The 26,191-nt window shown below is 44.2% G+C and overlaps 1 protein-coding gene across 5 annotated transcripts; it reads right to left on the reverse strand.

Annotated features, from left to right (window-relative positions):
* Positions 1-3,463: 3,463 nt before the first annotated feature.
* Positions 3,464-26,028, reverse strand: HAL (histidine ammonia-lyase). Of its 5 annotated transcripts, XM_081595323.1 has the most exons (20): positions 25,020-26,028; positions 24,117-24,177; positions 23,982-24,009; positions 23,239-23,313; positions 23,073-23,145; positions 22,914-22,980; positions 22,545-22,582; positions 21,585-21,710; positions 17,854-17,993; positions 16,891-16,938; positions 16,140-16,287; positions 15,268-15,363; positions 15,115-15,173; positions 14,137-14,217; positions 12,822-12,887; positions 12,341-12,506; positions 9,527-9,661; positions 7,752-7,860; positions 7,583-7,652; positions 3,464-5,121 (listed from the first exon to the last, which is right to left on the reverse strand). In XM_081595323.1, the coding sequence occupies exons 1-20, from the start codon at positions 25,264-25,266 to the stop codon at positions 4,981-4,983; spliced, it is 1,974 nt and encodes a 657-aa protein (XP_081451449.1). In that variant the 5' UTR covers positions 25,267-26,028; the 3' UTR covers positions 3,464-4,980. The 5 variants fall into 5 exon arrangements, with proteins under 5 accessions (XP_081451449.1, XP_081451450.1, XP_081451451.1 ...); XM_081595324.1 differs by lacking the exon at positions 9,527-9,661; XM_081595325.1 differs by lacking the exons at positions 21,585-21,710; positions 22,545-22,582; positions 22,914-22,980 and having other exon boundaries at positions 25,020-25,504.
* Between the last annotated feature and the right edge of the window lie 163 nt (positions 26,029-26,191).

The following is a 26,191-nucleotide window of genomic DNA, read 5'->3' on the forward strand; positions in this document are numbered from 1 at the left end:
TGCAGGTGACACCTCCCCTGTGACTGGTCTCCTAGTTAACGGTAGGAGTCTGGGGTGCAGGAGATAGCTGCTGCTGCTGCTGCTAAGTCACTTCAGTCGTGTCCGACTCTGTGCGACCCCACAGACAGCAGGCAGCCCACCAGGCTCCCCCGTCCCTGGGATTCTCCAGGCAAGAACACTGGAGTGGGTTGCCATTTCCTTCTCCAATGCATGAAAGTGAAAAGCGAAAGTGAAGTCGCTCAGTCGTGTCCGACTCTTAGTGACCCCATGGACTGCAGCCGACCAGGCTCCTCCGTCCATGGGATTTTCCAGGCAAGAGTACTGGAGTGGGGTGCCATTGCCTTCTCCAAGGAGATAGCTAAGAAAGGCCAAAATTAAAGATTAGGTCTGTCCTAGAATCCAAGCCATGCAGAAGTATATCCTTACACTTGCGGAATAAGCAGGTGAAGCACTTATTTTCCTTCTGTGTGTGCTTAGTTGCTCAATCATGTCCAACTCTTTGCAACCACATGGACTGCAGCCCGCCAGTCTCCTCTGTCCATGGGGATTCTCCAGGAAAGAATCCTGGAGTGGGTTGCCATGCCCTTCTCCAGGGGATTTTCCCAACCCAGGGATCGAGTCCAGGTCTCCCATATTGCAGGCGGATTCTTTACCATCTGAGCCACTAGGGAAGCCCATTTTCCTTCTGGGAAACATTAACTCGAAATAAATAGCATTCTTGTCTTTTTTGGAAGAAACCAGAAGAGGATACCCACCTGAAACTGCCTTATTCCTCCCAGACCAGTGTCCTACAAGCCCCTTGCAACTCGCAGAAACTGGCTAGAAACGCAGAACCTCAGCCCCACTCCACATCTACTGAATCAGAATCTGGTTTTAACAAACCCACAGGTGATTTGTCTGCCCCCTTGAGTCTGAGAAGGACTGCGGTCTAGACCCTAGCCACACACGGTGCCTCAAAACCGCCATTTGCTTTTGCTGCTCCAGACCTCGCAGCACCCTTTCCTGTGCCTAGAGTGCTTTCCCTCTCTTCTTAATGTGGGAAATTGGAGCTAGTCACTCCCCGTCCCCACCGTGCTCCCATTCCTCTGTGAGCACCTCTAGAGCACTGCAGCCGAACTGTCCTTCTCTTTAGACTGTGTGTTAGGAGAGGGAAGGGCCTGGTCATGTCCCCGGGATCTAGTATAGTGACTGGTTCATAGGAGGAGATCAGTGAATGAAGTAATGAACGGCTGCACAAGCATACAGATGGTCATAGTGAAAAGTACTTATTAAAATACACTCAGCAGGCCAACCCAGAAATGAAGTGTTAAAGACAGTACTTGTTCCACATATTGGAAAGAGCATATGAATTCCTTAATGTAATGTCAAAAGATGATGCTTATGGGGAAGTAAAGGTAAAACCCAACAAGAAACAGTGTCATGATTGGGTGGAAAGGGGCATTGCCATCCTCAGCTTGGGAGCTTGGAAGGATTTTGATGTGAAGGAAAGGCTCCAAGATGGGGGATCATGGGGGTGTTCAGCAGGGGGGTGGGTCTGAGTCCTCCTAGAGTGGAGGGCTTGGGGTGGGGGTACTGGGACTATAAGGTTGATTCAGGTTTCACAAGACTTGGAATGTCAGGCTCACTAGTTGGAACTTCATTCTTAAAGTCATGGGAGGCCACTGCAAGTTTTTGAACAGGTTAGGACCAGGACAAGTGTTTGTTATAGAAAGAAGAATCCGGTTTTAGTCAACACAGTTGGCACTCAGATACGTGCTGTGTGAGTGGACTCTGGAAAGACACCTTAACCAAGTCCTTTGGTGGAGAGAGTAGGAGGTATCAGGTGCTAGAAGTCTGGATGGAAAGCTCTCGAAATGGCACAGTGAAATATGAACACCCCTACCTGACCATGGCTTGAAAAACAAGGAAGCTTATTAGCTCCCCCTTGGAAGTTCACAGGAAGGACAGGCTTCAGGACTGGTTTATCCAGCAGTTCAGGACCCCTGAAGACCCAGAGTCCTTCCCCCACTCCTGCTGTGTCCTACACTGTTGGGGACACCCCAAGGCTAGGTCCCCCAGGTGTGGCAGGCTAGCAACAGTCAGAGGGGCTGTGCCTCCTCATTCAGGTCAAGCAGGATGGGGAGAAAGCCTGCTCTCAGGAGAGAAAGAGTTTTCTAGAAGCCTCTGTTACTGACCAGGGTTCTTGGCCTCCTTAGCCAATGGAAATTGATCAGAGGCCAGACAAGAAATTCAGGCAAGGTTTTACTGGGGCTCCTGTTGCAGCAAAGGTTGAGGGGGAGGGTGAGAAGAATCAGCAGGTTCCCTTGTTTGCTGGCTCCCTGAGGAATGGGGGGACCTTGTTCCTTATATGGAGTGAGGGTAGAGGTGTGTCCAGAGGTTGGCCAGAGGGGTGGCTTAGGTGGTGGTATGTGCAGGGGGCATGCCCAGTACCCTGCTTTTGCTCATAGGCTCTTTTGCTCCAGGCTCTTTAAAAGTTGCAGTTGGGTTTGTTTTTTTTTTATCTTTTTGCAGCTTTTGTCCAGAATTTGTCCCAACTGACTGTGTACACTGTTCATTTTAGTCCCATATAGTTTCTTTGTATTTTGTTGCTCAAGAAAAGGCATGTCCAGGTATAAGCATTGCAGCACTGCAACAAAGGGTCCCAGGACCCAGGCCTGTCTCACCGCCAGTAAAATTCTTCTGTCTCATTGGCCCAAGCTCTACCCCCCTATTGTCTCTTGAGCTAAGCATCCAGTAAAGGGAAGAGGACCCCCTAGAGATGAACCAGGCCTGTACCCTGAGATGAAATGAATTTCCTCCAATTCTATTTTTTTTGGTATAATGTTAATGTTAACATTAAAAGTTTACATTTAATAAATGAGTACCTTCAACCAAAGTAAACTCCCAAGTGTAAAATGATCATGCTATTCATGAGATAATTAGAAGCTTTAATAAAAAGATAATAACTCAGTGACCAGGTTCAGAAATGAGACAAGCTTTAAGTAGTAACGAAAAGTAGCTTCTTTGGAATTTTTCAGGTTATGTGTGGAGTTTCATGTATGTGGTAGGTTGTTATAGTAACAGTCCCCAAATCACACGCCCTTATGTGTTACTCACCCAAACTGATGTGCGCCTGACACGTGACTTGCTTTGGCCAACTGAACATTAGCAAATGTGGCATAAAAGGAGCTTGAAAAGCCCTTGTGCTTTTGGTTTTTCTCTCCGCTGCCCTAAGAGAGCAGGTAAAGAAGCCCAGGTGAGCTCACCTGGATGAAAATCATGATGCCTCCAGCTCTTGTGGGCTCCTCAGTGGGGAAGAGAGAGAGAGAATGTCTACCCAATCAATCACATTGTCTACAGACACTTTGTACTGTGTGAACATTCAATGACAAAAATCTTACACAAATGCAACTAACTGCAATTAGAATAACCTTTCCCTGATGAGGCGATATACTTTGTTATAAAAAATCTAAGAATACAGCAATGACATAAGACAGTAAGACTTAGTTTATTCCACATTTACCTTGAAATTACCTTGAGGGCACAGTCACAGAGCTGTATAGAAAACTCAGTAACAAAGGGCCACAGAGGACCAGCCTTGGCCACCAGCACACCCCACAGCAAAGTGACAAACAGCCATCAAACCACTGGGTTTACTTGCTCCACTGCAACTTGTGGATAAGAATGAATAAACTTCATTCCTGTGTCCACATTTCAGCAAAGTGCAGCATCAAGAACCACCTTTCGGTCAACAGGTTCCTCAGCACATTTTGGTTTGTACCTCTGTCTCCACCTTTCCTGTGGACAGGTTGCAATTAGAAAAAACTCTGCTGTGAAATACATGTTGGACCCATTTTAGGCTGTCATCAGGTAGGAAAGCGGGCAAACATGTCTGCTCTTTCCTCGACCGACTGAAGTCATCACAGCCATGGTTTCACGGCACTTGGAAAGTGCTTTGCTCAAGTTTGCACAGAAGGGTGCAGAGTCATAGCCTCAAGGAGTCAAGAAGTCATTAGATCCATCCTTCATTTAGACAATTACACTTAAGCCTTCCCAAGAGGTCCTTTATCTTCTTCAGTGGGGAGGGAACAGACTGGGTAACATCCTGAGGCCCATCTGATCTCTGTCAACAGGGCCTTGTTTTAATTACCATTACAGAGAGGGGGTTGGTTAACTTATAAACATCAGATTCCTTACTTGTGAAATGAGGAGGCTTCTTAAGCTAGGTTATTACAAGAACATGAACAAAGTACTAACACATAATAAGGCAGCAATAACACTAACCTACTACAGTTTAAGCATCTGAATCCTTTCTTTGATATGTATAGTGTCATTTGATAAATATGATATAGTTCATTGAGAACCACTATAATAGCAATCTTTCTAGTCATTCCTTAACTCCTTGACGCAGAATCTCTTGTTGACCAATTGACTATTTACTACAATTCAACTAATAAAACAAAAAGCAGCTTGAGAACAAATTATGACTTAAAAAGTATTGTTTACATATTAAGGAACATTCATCATATCATGGCTTAGTATAATCCGCCAAAGTTAACTAGAACTTGTCAAAGCAAAAAGAAAAAACAACCAAAAAACCAAAACAAAAGAAAGATCCACAGAAGTCTAATGTTTTTGGAAAAGAATGCCATCAATCTGTTTCAAGATTTGAGTTCATCTAATGTCAAGAGTCAAACATCCACACAATTGTGGTTACTCTTCTCACCCTTAGGAATGAGTGACCTGTAGATAGTGTTAAGAAGTAATTAAAGTCCTATAACCTGGAAACATCGTTTACATCTCTAACCAGGTCAACAAGAACACAGTACTAGATTTAGTAAATGTAATATTATCACCAGCCTAACCAGAGCAGGTATTATAAGACCTGAACTATGTAATAGATTGATCCACCTGAGAAAGTTCTCAGGTCTCTCCTTCAGCATAGTACTGTTTGCTGTAAAATTAAGTGCTATCTAATCTGCTAATTCATGACAAAAAGCATTAAAGATCCTCAGACTCTGGGATCTTGGTAGATTTCTTGTGCAGAAATTCCAGTGAAAATGCTGTTGGAGAAACAGGTCTTGATTCCGGAATATGCTCCATTCTGTATTTTTCAATGTATGGTGCAGCTACTTCCCAAACCTGAGACGCAAGGACAGAGCAAAGTCAAAGTATTGACAACACATGCATTAAATAACTTCATCTGAAGTCAAAGCATTATCTCTACCTGACTAGATACATAGCAACTATTTGCTTGTTTTTATCATAAGCCATTTGACACATGACCTATCAATTAGTCTTTGGTTGCTTTAACAGCTTTCAAAACACAAAGTTCAAAATGTTTCTAAAGTGACCATTAAGGTTTTCAGCTGTTTGCTCTTCTAAAGCGAAACAAGCCAGAACAACCAAAACCTAGAGGATTCAGCCTGGATGGAATTAAGGAAAGTTACTCAAGGGTGGGACTGTGTGTTTTCCGAGGCAAGCCTTTAATGATAAGAGGCAGTGGATCTCCTCTTTGCCCTAGTTCCACACCACACGCTCTCTGTTCTTTGGACCCTTGTTCCTCAGAGCGTGGCCCCTGGACCAGCAGTATCAGCATCACCTGGGACAAGTCAGAATGTCAGCCCTACTGCAGACCTGCTGAATCTGAATCTGCATCTTAACAAGATCCCCAGGAAATCCACGTGCTCTTTACAGTTTGAGAAGCCCATCTTCATAGCCTTGTTCAGGGTTTACCTCCACCCACCAACCTATTCCCTTTCAAGCATAACACCTTCTCAAATGAAGATCCAGTTTTTAGTTTATATTATAGCTGCTTTTTATTCTGTTGCCCCTGATAGGAAAGGGGCATTTCCTATTCGTTTGTATTACCTTAGAAAATGTATTCTTTCAAAAGCGACCCCATGGACTCTAGCCCACCAGGCTCCTCTGTCCATGGAGTTTTCCAGGCAAGAATACTGGAGTGGGATGCCATTTCCTTCTCCAGTTTCAACAGCTAACCTCCTTGAAAAGATACTGCACTGCCATGATCACTCCAGTATTATTTACAATAGCCAAGGCAAGGAAGTAACCTAAGTGTTCACCATCAGATGAATGGATAAAGAAATTGTGATTACACACACACACAGAGTGGAATATTATTCAGCCATAAGAAAGAAGGAGCTGTTGCCATTCGCAACAACACAGATGGACCTTGAGGTCATCATAAGTGAAATGTCAGACAAATATCATATGATCTCACTTGTATGTGGAACTAAAAAAAATAAAATAGCTCATAGATACAGAGAAGAGGTTGGTGGTTGCCAGAAGCAGAGGGTGGGGGAGTGGGTAAGGAAATGATTTGACAGTAGTCAGAAGGTACAAACTTCTGCTTATAAAATAAATAAATCCTGGAGATGTAATGTACAGCCTGGTGACTATAGTTAATAATATTGTATTGTATATTTGAAAGTTGCTAAAAGAATAGATCTTAAGAAGTTCCTATCACAAGAAAAAAATAACTGTGTGGTAGTGGAGATTAACTGTGGTAACCATTTTGGAATATATATAGAGATCAAATCATGTTGTACACTAATATAATGATGTATGTCAAGCATATCTCAATTGAAAAAAGGCTGAGCTCTCGCCTACCTCTCTCCTAGCACCAAAGTTGGCAGCAAGCAAGGGAATTCTCTCTCAAAGGGTATGGGGAACACTTAGAAATGACAGGGGTGAAGGTCGAAGGAAAAACCTGTTCTCAAGAGCAGAGCAATGGTTCCAAAGGAAATCAAGCAACTCTAAGGGACACGATAACTACAGATTACTGCAGAAGGCTTAAAGAACTTTTAAAAATATAGTTTAAAAATGAGTCCGCATTCTAGGCATCTGTCCCAATTAGACAAGTCTGTAGTCAATGGAACCAGAGGGAAGAAGCAGTAAAGAGAACCCGTATCTCACCCAGCATGACGGGAGGACACACCAGTGCACGAGGTAGACCCAGAACCGTTTGAATAAAAACTCAGGAAGTTTGTTTTCCCTTCAGGTCTATGCATTTGCTGGACCAGGTCAGGGCAGCATTACAGAAAAAGAATGTACTTTTGAATAAAAGAGAACCTTCTTGGTGAGGAATCTATGAACTTTCATCTTATTTTCTCCCCATGAATACTTGTCCCAAAATTCTATTTAAAATTCATTTCAGCTTCTAATCCTTAGACAGTCAATGTCTGGATGCAACATGGGGCACTTGCGAGTTTGTCAAATATTAAAAGTTGCATGAGTACCTTTTGGTTCACTTCCAAGAAACAGCCAAAGAATAAGAGAATGTTTCTCTACTCCCCACCCCCACCCTGCTTCCCCTTGTGGTAGGGTGAGTTAGTCACGAAGTCATCTCTGACTCTTGTAACCCCATGGACTGTAGCCTACCAGGCTCCTCTGTCCACAGGATTTCCAGGCCAGAATGCTGGAGTGGGTTGCCATTTCCTTCTCCAGGAGAATCTTCCCAACCCAGGGATTGAACGTGGGTCTCCTGTATTGCAGGTGGATTCTTTACCAACTGAGCCACTGGGGAACCTCTGCTCCTTCTTAAAGACCCCAGGCTAAAAAACAAGCCAGGCAGCCAGCTTACCTTCTGCTCTACGAGCAGCCTGTGCGCTGCCTCGATGTCTGGGGCCATGAAGCGATCTTTTATCCAGGGCCTGCAGAGAAAGCACATCACACCGTCAGCCAACGTTAACTGCTGCCAGGGTCCACAGTTCTGAAACGGCATGACTTTCCAGGGATCTGTTTGATTTTACCTCACAACAGAGCGCACCAGGTCACAGACCTTCTCCAGTGGAGTGGTGGTTTTCAAGGGGCGGAGGAACTCTATGCCCTGGCAGGCTGCAAGAAGCTCGATGGCCAACACTGAAACAAGGAAGGGCAAGGGGGTGGCTGGTTAGAGTGTGACTTCATGCTTGAGGGGTATAAAGCCCACGCAAGCTGCCAGCCAACTAATGCTTAGTTGCTTCTCGGTCTATGGGTAGAATGAAGCTGCCCTGGCATTTGTATACCATTTTAAATCTACTTTTCTAACCCCTCGGCTGCATCTTTAATGCTGAGAAGGGGAGGACTATCCAGGTAAATCAGCTTTCTCCTTCTCCCTTCAGCTGATCAAGATGGATAACCTCTGTTTCCTATTTCCACCCTTGTGTAAATTTCCATTTGTCTTCAGTCTTGCTGTTCTCTGTGGCCTAAAATATCTGGCACATACACCTTCATCAAAAGACTGAAGGAGTCTGTGAATGAGCAGATAAATCTTTGGTTGCCACGGAACTGTTTCTCTAATGTCTATTTTAAACCTTCAACTTCAAAGGCTCCGAACAAGACCACATAGGGAGGATGAGAGAGTGATGGATAAAGGGTGCAAGGTTTCTTTCTGGAATGATGAAAATGTTATAACGACTGTGGTGTTGACTCACAACTCTGAGTGTATTCACAACTCTACTAAAACCCACTGAATTATACAATTTAGATGGGTGAATTGTATAGTATATGAATTATCTCTCAATAGAGCAGTTGCCCCCCCAAAAAAAGGATACTCAACTCTCTTATACTTATCTTAAAATAATGCTATTTTGTCGGCCAATTGCTTCCAATACAGTTGCAAAGATTGAGGAATTTAGAGAACTACCCCTAAAGGAAGGCAGTTTCTCTTTAAGAAACAAACAAGCAGTGATTAAGAAGGCTGGAAGACTTTGACCCAACATTGCCCCACCTCAGAACGATCTTTGCCAAAAAATGGTGGATCTAAATCTTGTCAAGTCTTTTAGGACCAACTGCAACCCACAAGAAAAGGGACAGAACAAGCTACCACAAGCACGCTCACAGGTAAATCGAGAATGTCAGTCTCGCAGAAAACTAAGCTGGTTTTCAAACTAGTCAATGACATGAATTTAAAAAAAAAGGGGGGGGAGGAACTGTTGTAAATGAAAAGAAGCTTAAAACCTTGACCACTAAATTTAAAGAGTGGGTCTTGAATCTTGGTTTGAACAAACACTGGAAAGACATTGAAATAATCGCGAAAATTTGAATACGTACTTGATGATACCAAGACTTATTTATTGTTGATTTTTGTTGGATGTGATAATGGCAGTGAGTAAGAAAGCGTTTGTATTTGAGAGAGAAAGTGTGCAGGAAGAAAACATGATGACAGGGATCTGTTTGAAAATGAGAAATTTTTTTAAGAAATGAAGTATAATGTATTAACTGTTGAATCAGAGTGAGGTGTATATGAAGGTTTATGGTACTAATCTCTCCACTTGTGAATGTTTTAAAATTATTTCATTAAAAAAAAGCCAACTGATGAACTGGCTTAGCCAGAAGGTATGGATTCTTAATCTTCAGCCAGCATCAAAATCACATAGAGGGCTTGTTAAGTCCAGATTGTTTGTTCTCAGAGTCTCTGAGTCAGCAGGTCTGGGGCAGGCCCTGGGTTCCCAGGTGATGCTGATGTTCTGATGGGGATTCCATTCTGAGGACCACTGGCAGAGAGGTCACCAGTGAGGCCTCCATTCCAGCTGCCTGGGGTTACCTTGCTCCACGTGCTCAATGACCCTGAGGGCCTTCCTTGATGCCCATCCTCCCATGGAGACATGATCCTCCGTGGCAGCGCTGGTAGAGAGAGAATCCACGGATGAGGGGTGGCACAGAGCCTTGTTCTCAGAAACTGCAAGAGGCCAGAAACTAAGTTAGGAACGTATTGTTCCGAACAGAAAAATGTGCCAAAATGACACATGGCTCCCCAAAGTGCTCCTCAGTGTGGGATACCCTCTCCAGGAGTTCTTGGTCATTATCAAAGCACTAGATGTTCCAAAGTTACTTTGGGAAAAGGAAGAAGACATGTGGGTTTTTGGGTTTTTTTTCCCCAAAGTAAGAAGGACTCTTAAAATTGTAGGGAGTTCTGAGATAAGACTGGGAAGGGAACCCTCATATTACAAAGCAAAGTTGAAAACACTGCAAGCAGGGAAAAAAGAAGTGATGATCATTTCCAGGACTTGGAGAATAATCTTGTTATGTCAGCAGATGAGGTGGGATGAAGATTCAGGCATGGCATTTGCAGGTTGAAGCTGACCTTGAGCAAGAAGATTTAAAATCGAAACTGTCCAATGATGACATAAGTGGATGTACTCAGTTTAAGCAAGGGCTCAATGATAGCTGGGGATATCTTGGAGATGTAAGGGGAAGTCTAGAGTTTGGTCTAGGTTGCTGTCTTTCAAACTTTATTGTGCATGAATCACTCAGCCTTATTAAAGTGCAAATGTTGCGTTTCAGGTGGGGCCTGAAATTCTGCTGTTCTAACAAATTCCCAGGTGATGGCTGTATTTTTGGCCAGGGGGCTATAACTTAAGTAGCAAGGACCTAGATTACAAAGTTCCTTCTCCCCAGCTTCAGAAGCCAGGAAATGTCCAAGTCAAGAGTATTTCCCCCACTTTTTTTTTTTTTTTTTTGACCTATGACAGCAGCTTTGAGTTCTTTTCTATGCTATATGGTATCGGGAGGTAATCCAGTATAAACTACGGTGATTCACTCATCCTATTTGCCCAGAACTTTCAGGTTTCAGCACTGCAAGTCCTGGGCCCCTAAACCTGCAATATGAATCACCTGGTTTGGTGGAGCTTGTTTAGAAAGGTAACTTACAAGTGGCCAGAAAAAAAAGAAAACCACCAGTTTAATTATAATGAGAGCAAGCCAAGCAACTTCAAACAGCTAGGGCAGCTAAACACATTCAAAGGAGACTCCCCAACTTCACAACATTCTCTAAAAATCAATGACCACCCCACCATGTTAATGTGGGGGCTTCCCAGGTGGCGCTAGTGGTAAAGAACCTGCCTGCCAATGCAGGATACATAAGAGATGCAGGTTCAATCCCTGGGTCAGGAAGATTCCTTGGAGGATGGCATAGCAACCCACTCCAGAGTCCTTGCCTGGAGAATCCCATGGACAGAAAAGCCTGGTGGGCTGCAGTCCATAATCTATCAAAGAGCTGGACATGACTGAAGCAACTTAGCATGCACGCGTGTTAATGTGAGAAGTCACTGCCTTTTAAAGGGAATTTTTTAGTAAGGAAGTAAGTGAGCAGATAGAAGATACTGGACAGAAGATGAATTCAGTGGCTCTTTGTTAGCTGTGTTGAGTCTAAGTGTGAGACTTAACTGAAGAAGTGGTGAGGAATAATAGTAACAACTAATATTTAGTGCTTACGGTATGCCAGGCACAGTTCCAAGGCTTTCCCTGCATTAATTCATTTAATCCTCAGAACAGCCCTATTAGGTAGGTTTTTCACCCCCATTTTACACAGGAGTAAACTAAGGGTCAACAGGATTAAGAGACTCGTTCCATATCACACTGCTGATAATGGATGGAGACAGGACTCAGACCTAGAGGCTATGCTCTTATTGAACCGCGGTGCTCTCCTGCCTGTGGGGTAGGCTTGCCAGAAGAAATTGCAGATGCTTAGTTAAATTTGAATTTCAGGTAAAAAAATAATTTTTAGTAACAAATAATGTGCTGAATAATTCAAATTTAACTGCATTAAATTTATATTAAGTGCATCCTGCATTTCTGTTTGTTAAATTTGGCAACAATATTGTAGGATGAAGTATTGAGCAAAATTAAATCCTCATTAATTGAAGTCTGAGCATAGATTTGGGAGCCAAAATTCCTGGGTTAGAACTCTGCTTTACTTCTTAGTAGCTGTGCAATATTGGGTAGGTTCTTTAACTTCTTGGATCTTCAAATATCCATCTGTGAAAGAAGAAATAATAGTACCTGCCTCTTGGTATTGTTTGACAATTAAGGGAGTAAATATAAGTAAAGCCCTTCACACTTCCTTTGTGTCAGGCCCTGTCCTGAGGTTATTTCTCTGTCCCTTACAGTCTTGAGTCAGAAATCTGCTCTCTTCCAGCTCAATTTTCATAGAGGGCATCTTGCTTCTTATAAGCATTTTTGTGTGTTTAATCACATCCTTATGTTTTTAGTGGAAGTTTCACCAGTAGCTATAAACATCTTTGTCTTTTTCCTTCTGATATTCTTCAAATTGAGATTAGGGGAAAAGCAACAAAAAGAAAGTTCACATGTGATGTCACATTGCTTCCTACAGAGAAATCATGAAAACCTTCCTATTTACAACCTCATTAGTGTATTATTATATTTCAGTCTAATGTTGCTTAGGTTTTATTTTATATTTTTTCTCGAAACATGTATTTGTATTGAGAGAGGTAGGATGCACATAGAGTTGGTGGAAAAGTTAGATCTCATTCAAAGATAGAATGTGATACTTTTAGGTAAAATGGAAAGACCCATAGATGGATTGACTTGAATTCTGGTCAAAAGGCAGGGTCCTTACCCAGGGCTGCAGCGGTGCAGTGGGCTATCATGAATCCAGAATTCAGACCACCTTCAGCCACCAGGAAGGCAGGCAGCTCGCTGAGGGAGGGGTTGCAGAGCCTTTCAATTCTTCTTTCACTAATTGCAGCAAGTTCATGGACACCAATGGCCAAATAGTCCAGGGCCTGAAAGAGTGTCTCAGTTAGGTTGGCCTATATTGGGATATGGGCTTCCCAGGTGGCGCTAGTGGTAAAGAACCCGCCTGCCAGTGCAGGAGACATAAGAGATGCAGGTTTGATTCCTGGGTGGGGAAGATCCCCAGGTGAAGGAAATGGCAACCCACCCCAGTATTCTTGGCTGGAGAACTCCATGGACAGAGGAGCCTGGCAGGGTATAGTCCATGGGGTCGCAAAGAGTTGGACATGACTGAGTGAGTGACTAATGCTTTCACGCATATTGGGATATGCTTTCAGGGTCAGGAGCAATTCTAAAAGGCTTACTTTGGCTGGATATTCACCATGGAAGTTTCCTCCAGAAATAGTCTCTCCCCTGCTGGCAAAGACCATCTTTCAAAATTGGTTAAGGCTTCTGCATAACACTTGCTGAAAACTTGGAGCATAAGTCTCTCCCTAATCACTCATTTTTAACATTGAGGTGGCAGCCCTTGTACAAAGGTAGGGTGGAGAGGAGAGTCTTTGCACAAGTAGGTGCAGACATACAGGGATACAAATGTAAACAAACCAGAACACAGCCTGAAGTAAGCATGTCAGAGAAGCCACACTGAACAGGTCTAGTGAGAAACCTTACACAACTGCTATCTGCTAGCCCAGGCTGTGCATGGCTCTCAGGGCTGCTCATCAGTACTTTCTCCAATGTTAAGAACTGAGGCAGATGTGAGGGAGAAGAAATAGATTCCTAAGGGGTTGGGTGGTCTTTAAAGTCAGTGCTGTCTCTGTGACGCCTTTGCCAGTATGACTCCTGACTGATCACATCAAATTATAAGGGAACTAAGCCAACACAGAACATCTTGTAGCAAAAATAAGATGGCGCTGAGAAACCCACACTGTGAAGGAAAGGAGCGCTCCATCCCTAAGAGATGGAGGCATTCTTACACTTCCCTGTACAAATATGGGAACGCTGATTTGAGTAAAGTGGCACTAGTGGTAAAGAACCAGCCTTCCAATGCAGGAGACATAAGAGATGTGGGTTCTTCCTGGGTTGGGAAGATCCCCTGGAGGAGGACATGGCAACCCACTCCAGTATTCTTGCCTGGAAAATCCCATGGACAGCTTGATGGGCTATAATCCATTGGGTCGCAAAGAGTCGGACACAACTGAAGTGACTTAGCACTCACTCACCACATCAGAAATAAACTCAGGATGGGGAAAGTCATAACTCTGATCAATACTTAGGTAAATGTTAAAAGGCTTTTGTGTAATACACCAAAGTATCACTGAACCCCAGGAAGGCTCCTATAAATGCCTTGCTACTCAGGGTCTCCACAATCACACTTGCGATGTAGGTCTTCATCCTTCTACCAACAACCTCAGCAATGGGTTTTAGGGCAAACGCCTTCGTGAGACCCTTCAGCTAATGCTGGAAATATCCCCTTTAATCTTGCATGTTAGACTCCAAACCTGAGGCCACTTATCAGCTCAGATCTACAGCTGATAGAGGCATTTAACCTCAGAGCCCAGGCATTTCGTCTATGAAATGGAGCAACAGAGAGGTTATACAATTTTAAGATCTTCATCAGATCTTGAAATTACCAGCTGAAATTCTGTAATTACAGCTTAGAAAGCAGTTAAAAGATACAGGGTTATCTGTTGCACTGTTAATTTCCGTGGTTATGATGTTCTTCACAAATGCTATTGTGTCATTCACCACACCATGGACCTAAAAGACAATATCAAATGAGTTAATACATGGAAGACACTGAGTCTGGTGCCCATCACATAGTCTGATATTCTTATTAGAACAGTAAGAACGTTTATACTGGAATTTATTCTTGCTGTAGAGCTAATATGTCAATCATTCCCCACAGACATTTTTCAGTCTAGCTGAGCTAGAACCGAACTTGCTGAGAACAAGAAAAGAGCATAAAATGAGATCAAAATAAAAAATTAAATTTCATTAAATCATTTTCATTTAATTTATTCTATGGAGGATTCTTCAGTACACTATGGCTTGGAACTTGGTACAATCTGAAATACTGTCTCACTCTTGAGATGAAGTTAGCTCCTTATGCTACTAATTTCTATTTGCAAATGAGTTACAACATCTGCAATACAGGTTGCCTCACTCCAGCTTAAAGTTAAGACTCACAGGTTCATTTATAGTGGTTTATGTCTGCCTGTTAAGTGAAGATAGATCTAATCATGGATATGCCCTTGAATTGTGGTTGGATTTTCCAGTATACATCCCTGGCAGTTCTAATAGGGAGAACCAGTGAAACTCCACTGACTGGTTAGAATGATATTATTAATAAGAACTTTTTAGAATTTTTTAAACTTAGGGCACTAAACCTAAACAACAAGCTGTCTGTTGGACTTTTCTACAGGGGGGTTGAGCAAAGCAATTCAAAGAGAAACAAGCAACTTACCATATAGAACAGAAACTTTATAATACTTGGACAAATGGGGGTATATATGATATACATCATTTTTAATAGAGGCCGTAAAGAAAGCTGGATTACCATTAACCATTACACAACTTCCTGACAACTTCCTCTCTTTATATCCCTATCTCAAAAATTGGGAGAAAGAATAGAAACTTGTTGGGTTTTTTGTCTACCTGTGGACAGCAGCGCAAGGTGTATGCATCTTGAACACGATCGCAGAACCTGTGACTTTCTATGGAAAAGGTAGAGGGGATGGCAAGGGGCATGTTAGCAATTCTTTCCAATTATTTTCAAAAGCAAAGAAGTTCAAATAGGCATGCCCAGACCTGCTATTTCAGATGGGTGGTGATCTGAGTCCAAGAGGGACCGAAAGCGAAAAGCAACTTCAACTTGCCCACGATGAGGGCGAACAGCATGAATGTCTAGAATTGACGAAGGAGGAAAAGTCTGAGCAATTCTTATATTGAGTGAACTACCATCACTGGCACAGAACCATCCACTGTGCTGACCTGGCCCTGAAAAGCCCCAAGGGTCCTTAACTATCGCTCAGAATTAGAAACTTAACTCCAAAAGCAAGATTTTCCATATTGACTTTATTCTTTCTACTTTAAATATCTGAATGCAAACTATGAGTTGAGCCCACAGGGAACTCAACTCAAGACACTGGGCCTGCCCTGAAAAGACTTAGGCTCATAACAGAAGGGAGCTCAGTGGCCTAATTTAATTAAGTCATTTTTAGACAGGTTTTTTTTGGTTTTTTTTTTTCAGTCCTTCTACCTATGAGTGGGGAGTCCTTCAAAGTCTCGAAAAGATTTCTAGAAAAGCTATCACTTGTACAGTTTTTCTCTCCCAATTTTCTAACGGGCACTAGCCGTAATTCCACTTCAATTCCCAAACACTGCCAATAGATCCTTAAGACAACAGGTAGTTTGATGGGAGTCAGAGCTGGTGTTCTGGGGCAGGTCACTTAACTCTCTGGGTCAACATTTGTCTGTGAAACATGGGTGTTTCAAGGATCAAGTGTGGCATAACTGAGATGAAGCTGCAGCAGTCCTGCGAATGCACAGGCACTTGGATTTTCTTCTTCCCTACCATCTACCCCTGCCACTCCCACGTCCAAAGACCTTGACCATCCCATCCCACCCTCTGCCCAGCGCTGGCTGAATGAATAGCAAACAAACAGCAGGACCATGCTGACCAGTATCGAAGGCTTTGGTGGTGCCCTTGAGCACCTCGAGGGTCAAGGCCGCCACTATGTCAGCTTGCCGAGCAATGGCACTGGCTCTCTCCACAGCCTCACAGCCCAGGGAGGTGATCATCTGTGTCCCGTTGATGAGCGCCAGACCCTTCGGGTGATGGGAGAGACATTTCCTAATGCTTTTTGTTGTACCAAGCATTTCTTTTGCTTTCCTATGAGGAAAATTTGCCTTCAGCTGAATGATGCTGATTCATGGTTTCTAAAGTGCAGGGCGGTGATGCTTGTTTAACTACTCAAGGATGAGTGCCATCATAGAAAATTTGGCAAATGGAATAGCTGTGAATAGTTTCCCTGTCATGAGGCAGCAGTGGAGTTCCAATGTAGCGGCATATAAAACCTTTAGCTCTTCATTATGCTATATTTCTTCAAGTTCTCATCATTACAGATAAGACACCTTGAAAAATTTCTGATCTGAGGCTCTTGGCTTGGAGCATCCTAAGTGATGTTGGTTTACAGCATCATTCAGGATCCTTAGAGATCCTGATTAGAAGTTTAAGTTCTCCTGTAAAAGAATCCCTGAGTATCTGTGTATTGGAGAGGCTTTTCAGTAAATAAGGGAGAGCCCTTTCTTCAGTGACCAACTTAAGCAAACATGGAGGCTATGTCTAAGAAGCCAGTGAGGCTGATATTAAGATTGAAAGTAGCGCATAACGATTTGTTAAAAGGAACAAATTTTCCTTGAGTCTCTTACCTCTTTTGGTTTCAAAACAATTGGCTTCAATCCATGAGCTGCGAGGACCTGTAGAATGATTTTAAAAGTGAAAATGGGTATCAAATGAAATACCAGCATATTTCTAATTTCATGTAGAATCTAATAAAAGTAAGCTCAAAGGTCTGTCTTCTAAAAGATTAGACCTATGTAAACTGGCTCTGTTCTGATTGGCTTTGCTGATCTATTTTCTAGTTCTGTTCTTTAGTCTGCAAGCAGACTTAGCTTTCGAATAACCTTTGTACCTAAAATTATCGAGGCTAGTGTCTACAAAATCAATCCTGAATATTGCGTTCTAAGCCCTTTGCATTCAGTTTGCACTTTAGTGCCATGATCCACAACTCTGTACCCACAGACCAGCAACTAGCTAAACCTCCAACAATGTGTGACCTCCTGGATAGGCACTGGGAGTGTTTTAGGTACAGAAAAAGTTCCTGCAGTGAACACTAGCCACTTTACCTTTTTACCAAGGTGATCACCAAGTCCAGGAGGCTGATGGTTGTGTAAGGAAGCTAAGAGCATCGCTTAGTTGGAAGTCTATAGTGCACTAAGGGGCTTCCCTGGTGGCTCAGGTGGTAAAGAATCTACCTGCAGTTCAGGAGACCTGGGTTCGACCCCTGGGTTGGGAAGATCCCCTAGAGGAGGGCATGGCACCCACTCCAGTATTCTTGTCTGGAGAATCCCCATGGACAGAGGAGCCTGGTGGGTTACAGGCCATGGAGTCACAGAGTCAGACATGACTGAGTGACTAAGCACACACACACACACTACACTAAGGCTGGGCTCCTGACTCAGTCTATACTTCTAAGCTTCAGTTATCACAGCCATAGCGTGGGAACGCTTTGTCATCAGGCTGCTGAAAGGATGAAGTGCTAGAAAACACGGAAGTCTACCTGGTGTCCATCCTGGGGAAATGACTGCCACGGAAGCTATTATTAGTCTTACGTATTTAGCATCAGCCCAGCCGCTCTTTGGAGACCACATCTTCCCTTCTCCAATCAGCCCAAGAGCAAGATGAGAGAGTGGGGCAAGGTCTCCACTGGCACCAACAGTTCCTTTCTCTGGAACATATGGCAGGCAGGAGGCTGGGAGAAAAGGAGACACTGGTTACTTCAAGAGTACTTCATTCTAGGCAGCCTCGCTTTGACACTGAGACCAACCTATCCCAAAGGATCTAGTATCACAAATGGCACAGACACCCAGGGAAAGACAATTCCTTAAGCACAGGTAATGCTTAAGGGACCTGGCTGAGCTGCTGTAGAAAGAAAGAGGCGAGGGAGATAAAGAAGATGGGAAGGCAGACCCTCCTGGTGGCAAAGCCTTCTCCATAAGCCACTTTAAGTTTAGACTCTATTCTAAGGACATTGGGAAGTATGACAGGTTTTGGCCAGGACATGCTCAAATATGCTGTGTAAAGGGGTCTGGAGAATGCTATACATAAAGAATTAAGATCAGACTGCCTAGAAGAAAGGTGATCTGGAACCTGTATCCCACAATGACCATCTCTTCTCTTCTTCTTTCTCTGCCCTGGGTCCTCTGCCCCTTTGTTTACTGTTACCGTACATGTTCTAATCTGACCTAGAAATTTCTGGAATTTTTAGCAATGTATCTTAAAGATGTGATCAGCAACTTGCTGTTGTTTATTGCCACCTTATTTCTAGGAGCAAAAACTAAAAAGTGTGCTAAAGAGGAAGCTAAGAGAGTTCCATAGGACCAAATGGTGTGTATAGCCTTTAAAACCTATTGGAGACTATTTGAAAGCAAGTAAATGTTTATGGACATGAGTTTGAGCAAGCTTCGTGAGTTGGTGATGGACAGGGAAGCCTGGCGTGCTGCAGTCCATGGGGTAGCAAAGAGTCAGACTGAGCAACTGAACTGAAATGTTTATTATATTAAAAAAGTAATACAGAATTTCCCTGGTGGTCCAGTGGTTAAGAATTTGCCTGCCCACTGTTTACAATAGCCAGGACATGGAAGCAACCTAGATGTCCATCAGCAGACGAATGGATAAGGAAGCTGTGGTACATATACACAATGAAATATTACTCAGCCATTAAAAATGATATATTTGAATCAGTTCTATTGAGATGAACTGGATGAAACTGGAGCCCATTATACAGAGTGAAGTAAGCCAGAAAGAAAAACACCAATACAGTATACTAATGCATATATATGTAATTTGAAAGACAGTAACGATAACCCTATATGCGAGACAGAATAAGAGACACAGATGCATAGAACAGTCTTATGGACTCTGAGGGAGAAGGTGAGGGTGGGACATTCTGAGAGAATAGCACTGAAACATGTATATTATCATATGTGAAACAGAACACCATTCCAGTTTCGATGCATGAGACAAATGTTCAGGGCTGGGGCAATGGGATGACCCAGAGGGATGGGATGGGGAGGGAGGTGGGAGGGGGGTTCAGGATGGGGAACACATGTAAACCCATGGCTGATTCATGTCAAGGTATGGCAAAAACCACTACAATATTGTAAAATAATTAGCCCCCAACTAAAATAAATAAATTTATTAAAAAAAAAAAAAAAGAATTTGCCTGCCAATGCAGGGGACATAGGATTGATCTCTGGTCCAGGAAGATTCCACATGCGACAGAGCAACTAAGCCCATGAGCCACAACTACCGAGCCCACGTGCTGCAACTACTGAAGCCAGTGTGCCTAGAGCCTGTGCTCTGCAACAAGAGAAGCCACCACAGGGAAACGCCCGTGCACTGCAACTAGAGAGCAGCCCCCACTCCCTGCAACTAGAAAAAGCCCACTGAAAGCAACAAAGACCCAATGCCACCAAAAATAAATAAATAAAATTTTAAAATTGTTTTACAAATTGTTCTAGAAGGATAAAGTGTACTAGGGTGTTAACAGGGGTTCTTTGGGGGAGGTAAAGTCATGCGCAACTTAATCTCTGCTTTTCTGCCTGATTCCTGGTCACCTAGTCAACCAGCTTATCACCACTTCTAAATGGACATGTACTGTTTTAGATGAAATTCCCACTGGTGGTGGTTTAGTCGCTAAGTCGTGTCCGTCCCACCAGGCTCCTCTGTCCATGGGATTTTCCAGGCAAGAATACTGGAGTGGATTGCCATTTCCTTCTCCAGGGGATCTTCCCGACCCAGGAATTGAACCCGGGTCTCCTGCATTGCGGGCAGATTCTTTACAGACTGAGCTATGAGGGAAGCCCCATTAAAAGGGAAATTCTCATTAATTTACTATAACAAACAAGCAAAAAGGCTATATTTCCAAGGTAAATTCAGACTACTGATAGCAATGGTTTTTACAAATGCTAAGTGATGTCAGTAGGATGAAGCCATGCCATCCGTAGGTCAGCTTCCAGGCCATAATTCACCCTGGGGAATTCTCAGAATTCTAGGACCCAGAGGTGCCTTGGGCTCACCCATAAAGCATAGGTAGGCTCATGGCTGAAGGTGGACTATCTAGGATTTTAGGCTTAGAGTCGGGAGTAGAAATAGGTGTTGAAATCACTGCTGGTCTCTTCAGCACAGCCTTGTATACTATAGATGGTTCATTCAAATTACTGTTCACTGGTTGGCATTTATAGGTCACTTGTGCCTATAGCATGGGAAATCTCTCATGTCCTTTGTGCTATGTGACTGCCCAGCCCTGCTTCTGCACGCACTCCTTTACCCTACAGGTCCCTGAGCCTCCACTGACCTAGCATGCTTATCCTTATCTGTGGGAAGGGACAGGCTTGGCCTGTCATCAGGCCTGACATCAAGCATGTCACATCTTGTCTCCACACTGGAATTTTCCCAAGAAGCAAGCCCCAAAGAGTCAAATTGCTTTTTATCTTGTCACTAGACAGCTATGTGATCACAAGCAAGTCTTTCATCTCTATATTTCTGTTCTACCTTGGAAGAGGCTGAATTTCAGTTATTTTTAAGTCTGGCGATCCCACCACTTGGGGAGCATGAAGAATTCAGATTCCCAGGCACCAACCAGAAGTACTGAATTGGTCTTTGGGATGGACATCCAGGAATCGTCATGTTTCCCAGAAGATCTGAATAACTTCTCTAACCACATTCGAGCACCACTGAATCCAAGGTTCTCTCCAGGTCTGAACTTAAGGCCAGACTTAAGGGGCTTGTTCTGATTTTAAAGATGCTGAATGCTAATGAAGGGTGATAGAGAAGGATGGGAGAAGGCAATGGCACCCCAATCCAGTACTCTTGCCTGGAAAATCCCATGGATGGAGAAGCCTGGTAGGCTGCAGTCCATGGGGTCGAGAAGAGTCAGACACGACTGAGCGACTTCACTTTCACTTTTTCACTTTCATACACTGGAGAAGGAAATGGCAACCCACTCCAGTGTTCTTGCCTGGAGAATCCCAGGGACTGAGGAGCCTGGTGGGCTGCCGTCTATGGGGTAGCACAGAGTCGGACACGACTGACACGACGCAGCAGCAGCAGCAGCAGCAAAGGATGAAAGTTCACAGGAGTAAGAGTCTCTGCTCCTGCCCCCACCCCGCACCTTCTGCCCCCATATAGCTATCTTCCTTCTTGCCAAGCCCACTTCCCACTCATCATCATTAATTTATGTCCTCTTATCTCACCAATATCTCACCACCCTGTCAATCAAGTCTGCCTGTGGTATCCACCCAGCCTGCATGGAGGGTCATTTGGGGATCCATAGCATTACCATTAAATACTTCGATAACTTGTTTGAGAGTCTCCAGGGAAATGCCACTGTATCCTTTGGCTAAGACATTGATCCTTAAAGCCAAGAGCATCCGGCATCTCTCAGGGATTAGTGGTTTCCCAACACCTACAAAACAGAACTGATGTTTTCTCTAAGATAAACAAAATCCTCCTCCTCCTAGCCACCTCCATCTCAAATTGCTCTCCACGTCTTGGTTCAGGTAGTTGCACTGCCTTCCCTTCTGATTGTCACGCTTCTTCAGGTCTCATCTTCCAGACAAATGTGAGACTCCAGTTTTGCCTCCCCAGATCTCTTCCTTGGAAGCTTCAATGAGCCTACGCCCTCCCCAACACCCTTGGAATGGTGTCCAGTCTTCTCACACAAGCTCTCTTGCAATCTGATGGGAGGCAATTCTTGACAGTTTCCCTTCTCACCACATCCAGATCCACTCATCCCTGAGTTCCAGCTGTAATTTCGTCCCCTGACTGCACTACTCTTTTGGCATGACAGTATTCATGCTCCTCATCCCAATTCCATCCTTCCATATAGCCCATTCCTTTTTCTGAGATTCAGTTGAAAGGATATCATGTCTGATGCTCTTCTTCCCTCCTTGGCAGCAGAAATGACACCTACTCTTTGGAGTGTGCTAGCTGCTGGTGGCTGATACAGGATGTCTGATACTGTGCTGCATCCTCACCCCTAGGTATCCCTGCAGGGTTCCGGTCCCGCCCCACCCCTCCTCTGGGCTCCTCCCACTCCCTGTCCCCTTCTGTAAAGCAACATAGTACAGTCTGCCCTTAGCACCTTCGGATTCCTTATCTGTGAATTCAACCAACAATTGAGACTGGTTGAATCATTCAACCTGTGAATGTAAGAACCTAGAGATACTGAGGGCTGACTGCACTTCATTCATCAAATCAAACAAAACCTAGGCGGCACTGGAGGTTTGGAATGAGTTACCTGAAGAATGTGAACGTACTAGGTTGAACTGGAGCTCCCTAGAAGAGAAAGTGAAGAAACCCCTCTCAGATACCTCACCATGAAAATGTCCCGTCAGCTGGGAAAATGAAGGGAAAATAGTTAAATCTTTGGAGGCACAGAATAGGGAATGATAGAGCAATGGAAGAAGCCAGCAAGTCTGTATTCTCTATGTCAACCAGTGTGTGAGTTAACCTGAGCCTCACCCTCCTTGTCTGTAAATGTAACAAGTATTAATTATTTCCATTGTTGAAAGGAGTCTCTAAAATGAGAATTTGTGTGTGTTTGGTGGGGAATGAGTTCAACTTATGTGAATGTGTGTATCTTTGGTGGGGAGTGAATCAAACTTACTCGAGTTTACTGACAGGAATTACAGTCCTGGCAAATTTCCCAAAACCCGTAGTAATGCCGTAAACAACTAGAATGAAAAACAGACATCATACAATTGGACGCAGGCTGCATTTCTTAAGTCCATAAAAATAAATATGTAACACAAAGAGAAAAAGATACCAGTTTTTTCTTCCACGATTCTGTCTATGACTTCCCTGGATTTTTGCACCCTCTTTTCAGCAGCGGGGGTGAGCTAGGAAGACATTGGGCAGAGTTGAACAACATGTTGAAGACTTACATAGGCAGCAAGAAAGGTTAGGACATCACCCCTCTCTATTCAGCATACCTTGATTTTGTAGCATCCCTTGCCCAAGCTGACCAGGTCCTCTGTGGTCAGACTGTCCCCATCTAAGGCGATGTACTGCACAAAAAGAAGGGAATCTCTGTGAGTGTGAATAGCTTAGTTGCTCAAACAAAAGGGCAGAAAAGCATCAAGCAGAATCAAGCTTTGACACTTCAGAGATTTTATCACTACTATGAAACATGAATATGGTAGTTGAAAAGACAGCTTGCTGAAGAGGAGGTTAAGGAAGAAAAATTAGAAATGGAAAAGCAGGATTTCCCTGGTGGTCCAGAGGTTAGGAATCCACCTGCTAATGCAGGGTTCGATCCCTGGTCCAGGAAGATTCCACATGCCATAGGGCAACTAAGTCCACCTGCCACAACTACTAAAGCCCACGTGCCTAGAGCCATGTTCTGCAACAAGAGAAGCCACCGCAATGAGAAGCCCCTGCTCACTGCAACTAGAGAAAGCCCTGTGCAGAGCCATGCTCTGCAACAAGAGAAGCCACCGCAATGAGAAGCCCCTGCTCACTGCAACTAGAGAAAGCTCACTGCAACAGCCAAAAATAAATAGGTTAAAAAAAAAAATGGAAAAGCAAAATGTCTTTCCCTATTACACAGAGCTGGATAATGCCCTGTCCTCATGGGTTATGTTTTGCTCATGAATTTTGCTAGCCCTCCCCCACTTAAATGAGGAGAGGGGGGGACTTAATTTTCTTAACAGAAAGGAAGTGGTTTGAAACTTACCTTCTCAGGTTCCCGGTATTTGCTGTATCTGAAGTCAGGTAAAGGAAAATACCGGGGAATATGGAAAAGCCCCCAGTCCCATCACTGGTGGGAGGAGCCCCTAGAGCAGACTAACAGCCTTGCAGGAAAGGATACAAGTAAACTCCTTCTGGCTGCGATGGGATGAAGTCAGGAGACATAGCATCTCCTTCTATAACTGAAACGAGAGTGCGAGAGATACTCTTAGGAAACAACCCAGAGTCACATTTGGCATTACTGGTAAACCAAGAAAAGAGCTCTTCAATTGCCTTTAAGTTCTATAGAAATGACTGCTTTAAAACAACTTCAGAAGCGTTCAGAGAGCAAAAAGTCAGTGATGTAGACATGCATGAAAAGGTTTAAATGAAAGTTCAACATTCAGTCTCCACTTCCATTGCCATTATCAGCTTTATTTTGTTTTAAATCTATTGCTTTAATATATAATACTTTTAATATTTAGTATTTGCAATGCATTTAATAGATTTAATATTTAAACCTATTTGTTTTAGTGTTTGACAGTTTTGTTAAACAAAATTGATTTAACTTGGTTTTAAAATGATGCTACTGGCCTCCTGTCTGGTAGGTTCTTTTGAAGAGCAAAGGGACTTTGAAAATGATCCGGTAAGCAAAGGGCTTTAGCCCTGCAGTCTTGAGTTCAGATCCAGTCTTTGCTATTAGTAAGTAACTCTCCTCCTTTCTGAGTTTGCTACCTCATTGTAAAAGGTGGATAAGAATAATGCCTTCCTGGCAAGGGTGTTTGAGAATTTAAGATGCTCAGGCAGCATGCATTTTCCCCAGAGTAGATCCCCTGGAGGAGGGCATGGCAACCCACACCAGTATTCCCGTCTGGAGAATCCTATGGACAGAGGGAACTGGCGGGCTACAGTCCATGGGGTCGCAAAGGGTCGGACAAGACTGAGTGACTGACCACACACTGCACATACACAGGAAGGGCAGGGACCGTCTCTCCCGGGGATGCCCGGCTACATGCTTCGCGGCCCCTCCCTTCCAGCCACTCACCCACTTCCACGAACTCGTTGTCCTCCAGGGCCACCTCCAGTGGGTCCTCATTGTCCAGCAGGCCCAGGCCTTTGCAGCGGCGCACGAGGAAGCGGGCGTCGTCCACCGAGGCGAAGCCACCATTGTCGGGCTTGTTCTTGATGTACCGCCGCACGGCCTCCCGGCCCAGCCAGCCCACCGTGAGCTGCGCGTCCCGGCAAGGCACGGCCAGCCACTCTCCGCGCACGTGCACCGTGTACCTGGGCATGGCTCCTCCGCCTGCGACAGTCACCGGGCGGGCGGGGAGAGCTTTATCGGGAGTGACTGCCGAGGTGTGGTCGACAGACCTAGGATGGACTTTCAAACTCGCCCCCTTCCTTGCTCTGACTCATTCACGCAGGGGACAAATATTTATTGAGGGCCCCATGGTGTCCATTTGAGTTTTTGCCGCTGAGCGAGGAGCAAGAGTGACGGTTGCCGCTGCTGGCTACCTGCCCTCCACATCTGCTACCGGACAGGCCTGGGGTCTCCAGCCTGGGGGTCCTGGCACCTGTGGGCCCTGCTGCTGACCTCTCTCCACAGGGGCCCTGATTCCTCCCTGCCCTGGTTTCTGTCTGTGACCCTTCATTACCGACAGCTTATAAACACCATGTTCCTGTCTTTATCTGGAATTACTCAACTGTAAAATGGTCTCCACACCAGGAAGTGTGGCAATCCTCATCCATTTGTTTATTCCCCAAATACCTGTTGAGCAACTCTGCCCTTACCACGACTAAGGTTTTCTGAACCTGTCGCTCTAGAGATCATTTTCACAACTAAAGGTCACCATCTGGGTGACAAGCCACTGTCGCCTGGAGGTGAACAGCTCAGCCAGCCATAGGTGGGGCTTGGCTCCACCACTTATCAGCCTGGAGCAGTAAGTTATTGACCACCCTGTGTTTCCTCATCCAAAAACAAAGGGACTAATTTCCTCACTACAGTGTTTGCAGTATGTGTGCCTTGTATGTGCTAAGTCCCTGTGGTTGTGTCCGACTCTTTGTGACCCCATGGAGCCCACCAGGCTCCTCTGTCCATGGGATTCTTCAGGCAAGAATACTGGGGTGCATTGCCATTTCCTACTCCAGGGATCTTCCCAACCCAGGGATCGAACCTGGGTCTCACATTTCCTGTATTGTCAGGCAGGTTCTTTACCA

Source organism: Giraffa tippelskirchi, chromosome 4, assembly GCF_054371585.1.
Source record: "Giraffa tippelskirchi isolate mGirTip1 chromosome 4, T2T-mGirTip1v1.2.pri, whole genome shotgun sequence".
In the NCBI taxonomy this organism is placed as follows: domain Eukaryota; kingdom Metazoa; phylum Chordata; class Mammalia; order Artiodactyla; family Giraffidae; genus Giraffa; species Giraffa tippelskirchi.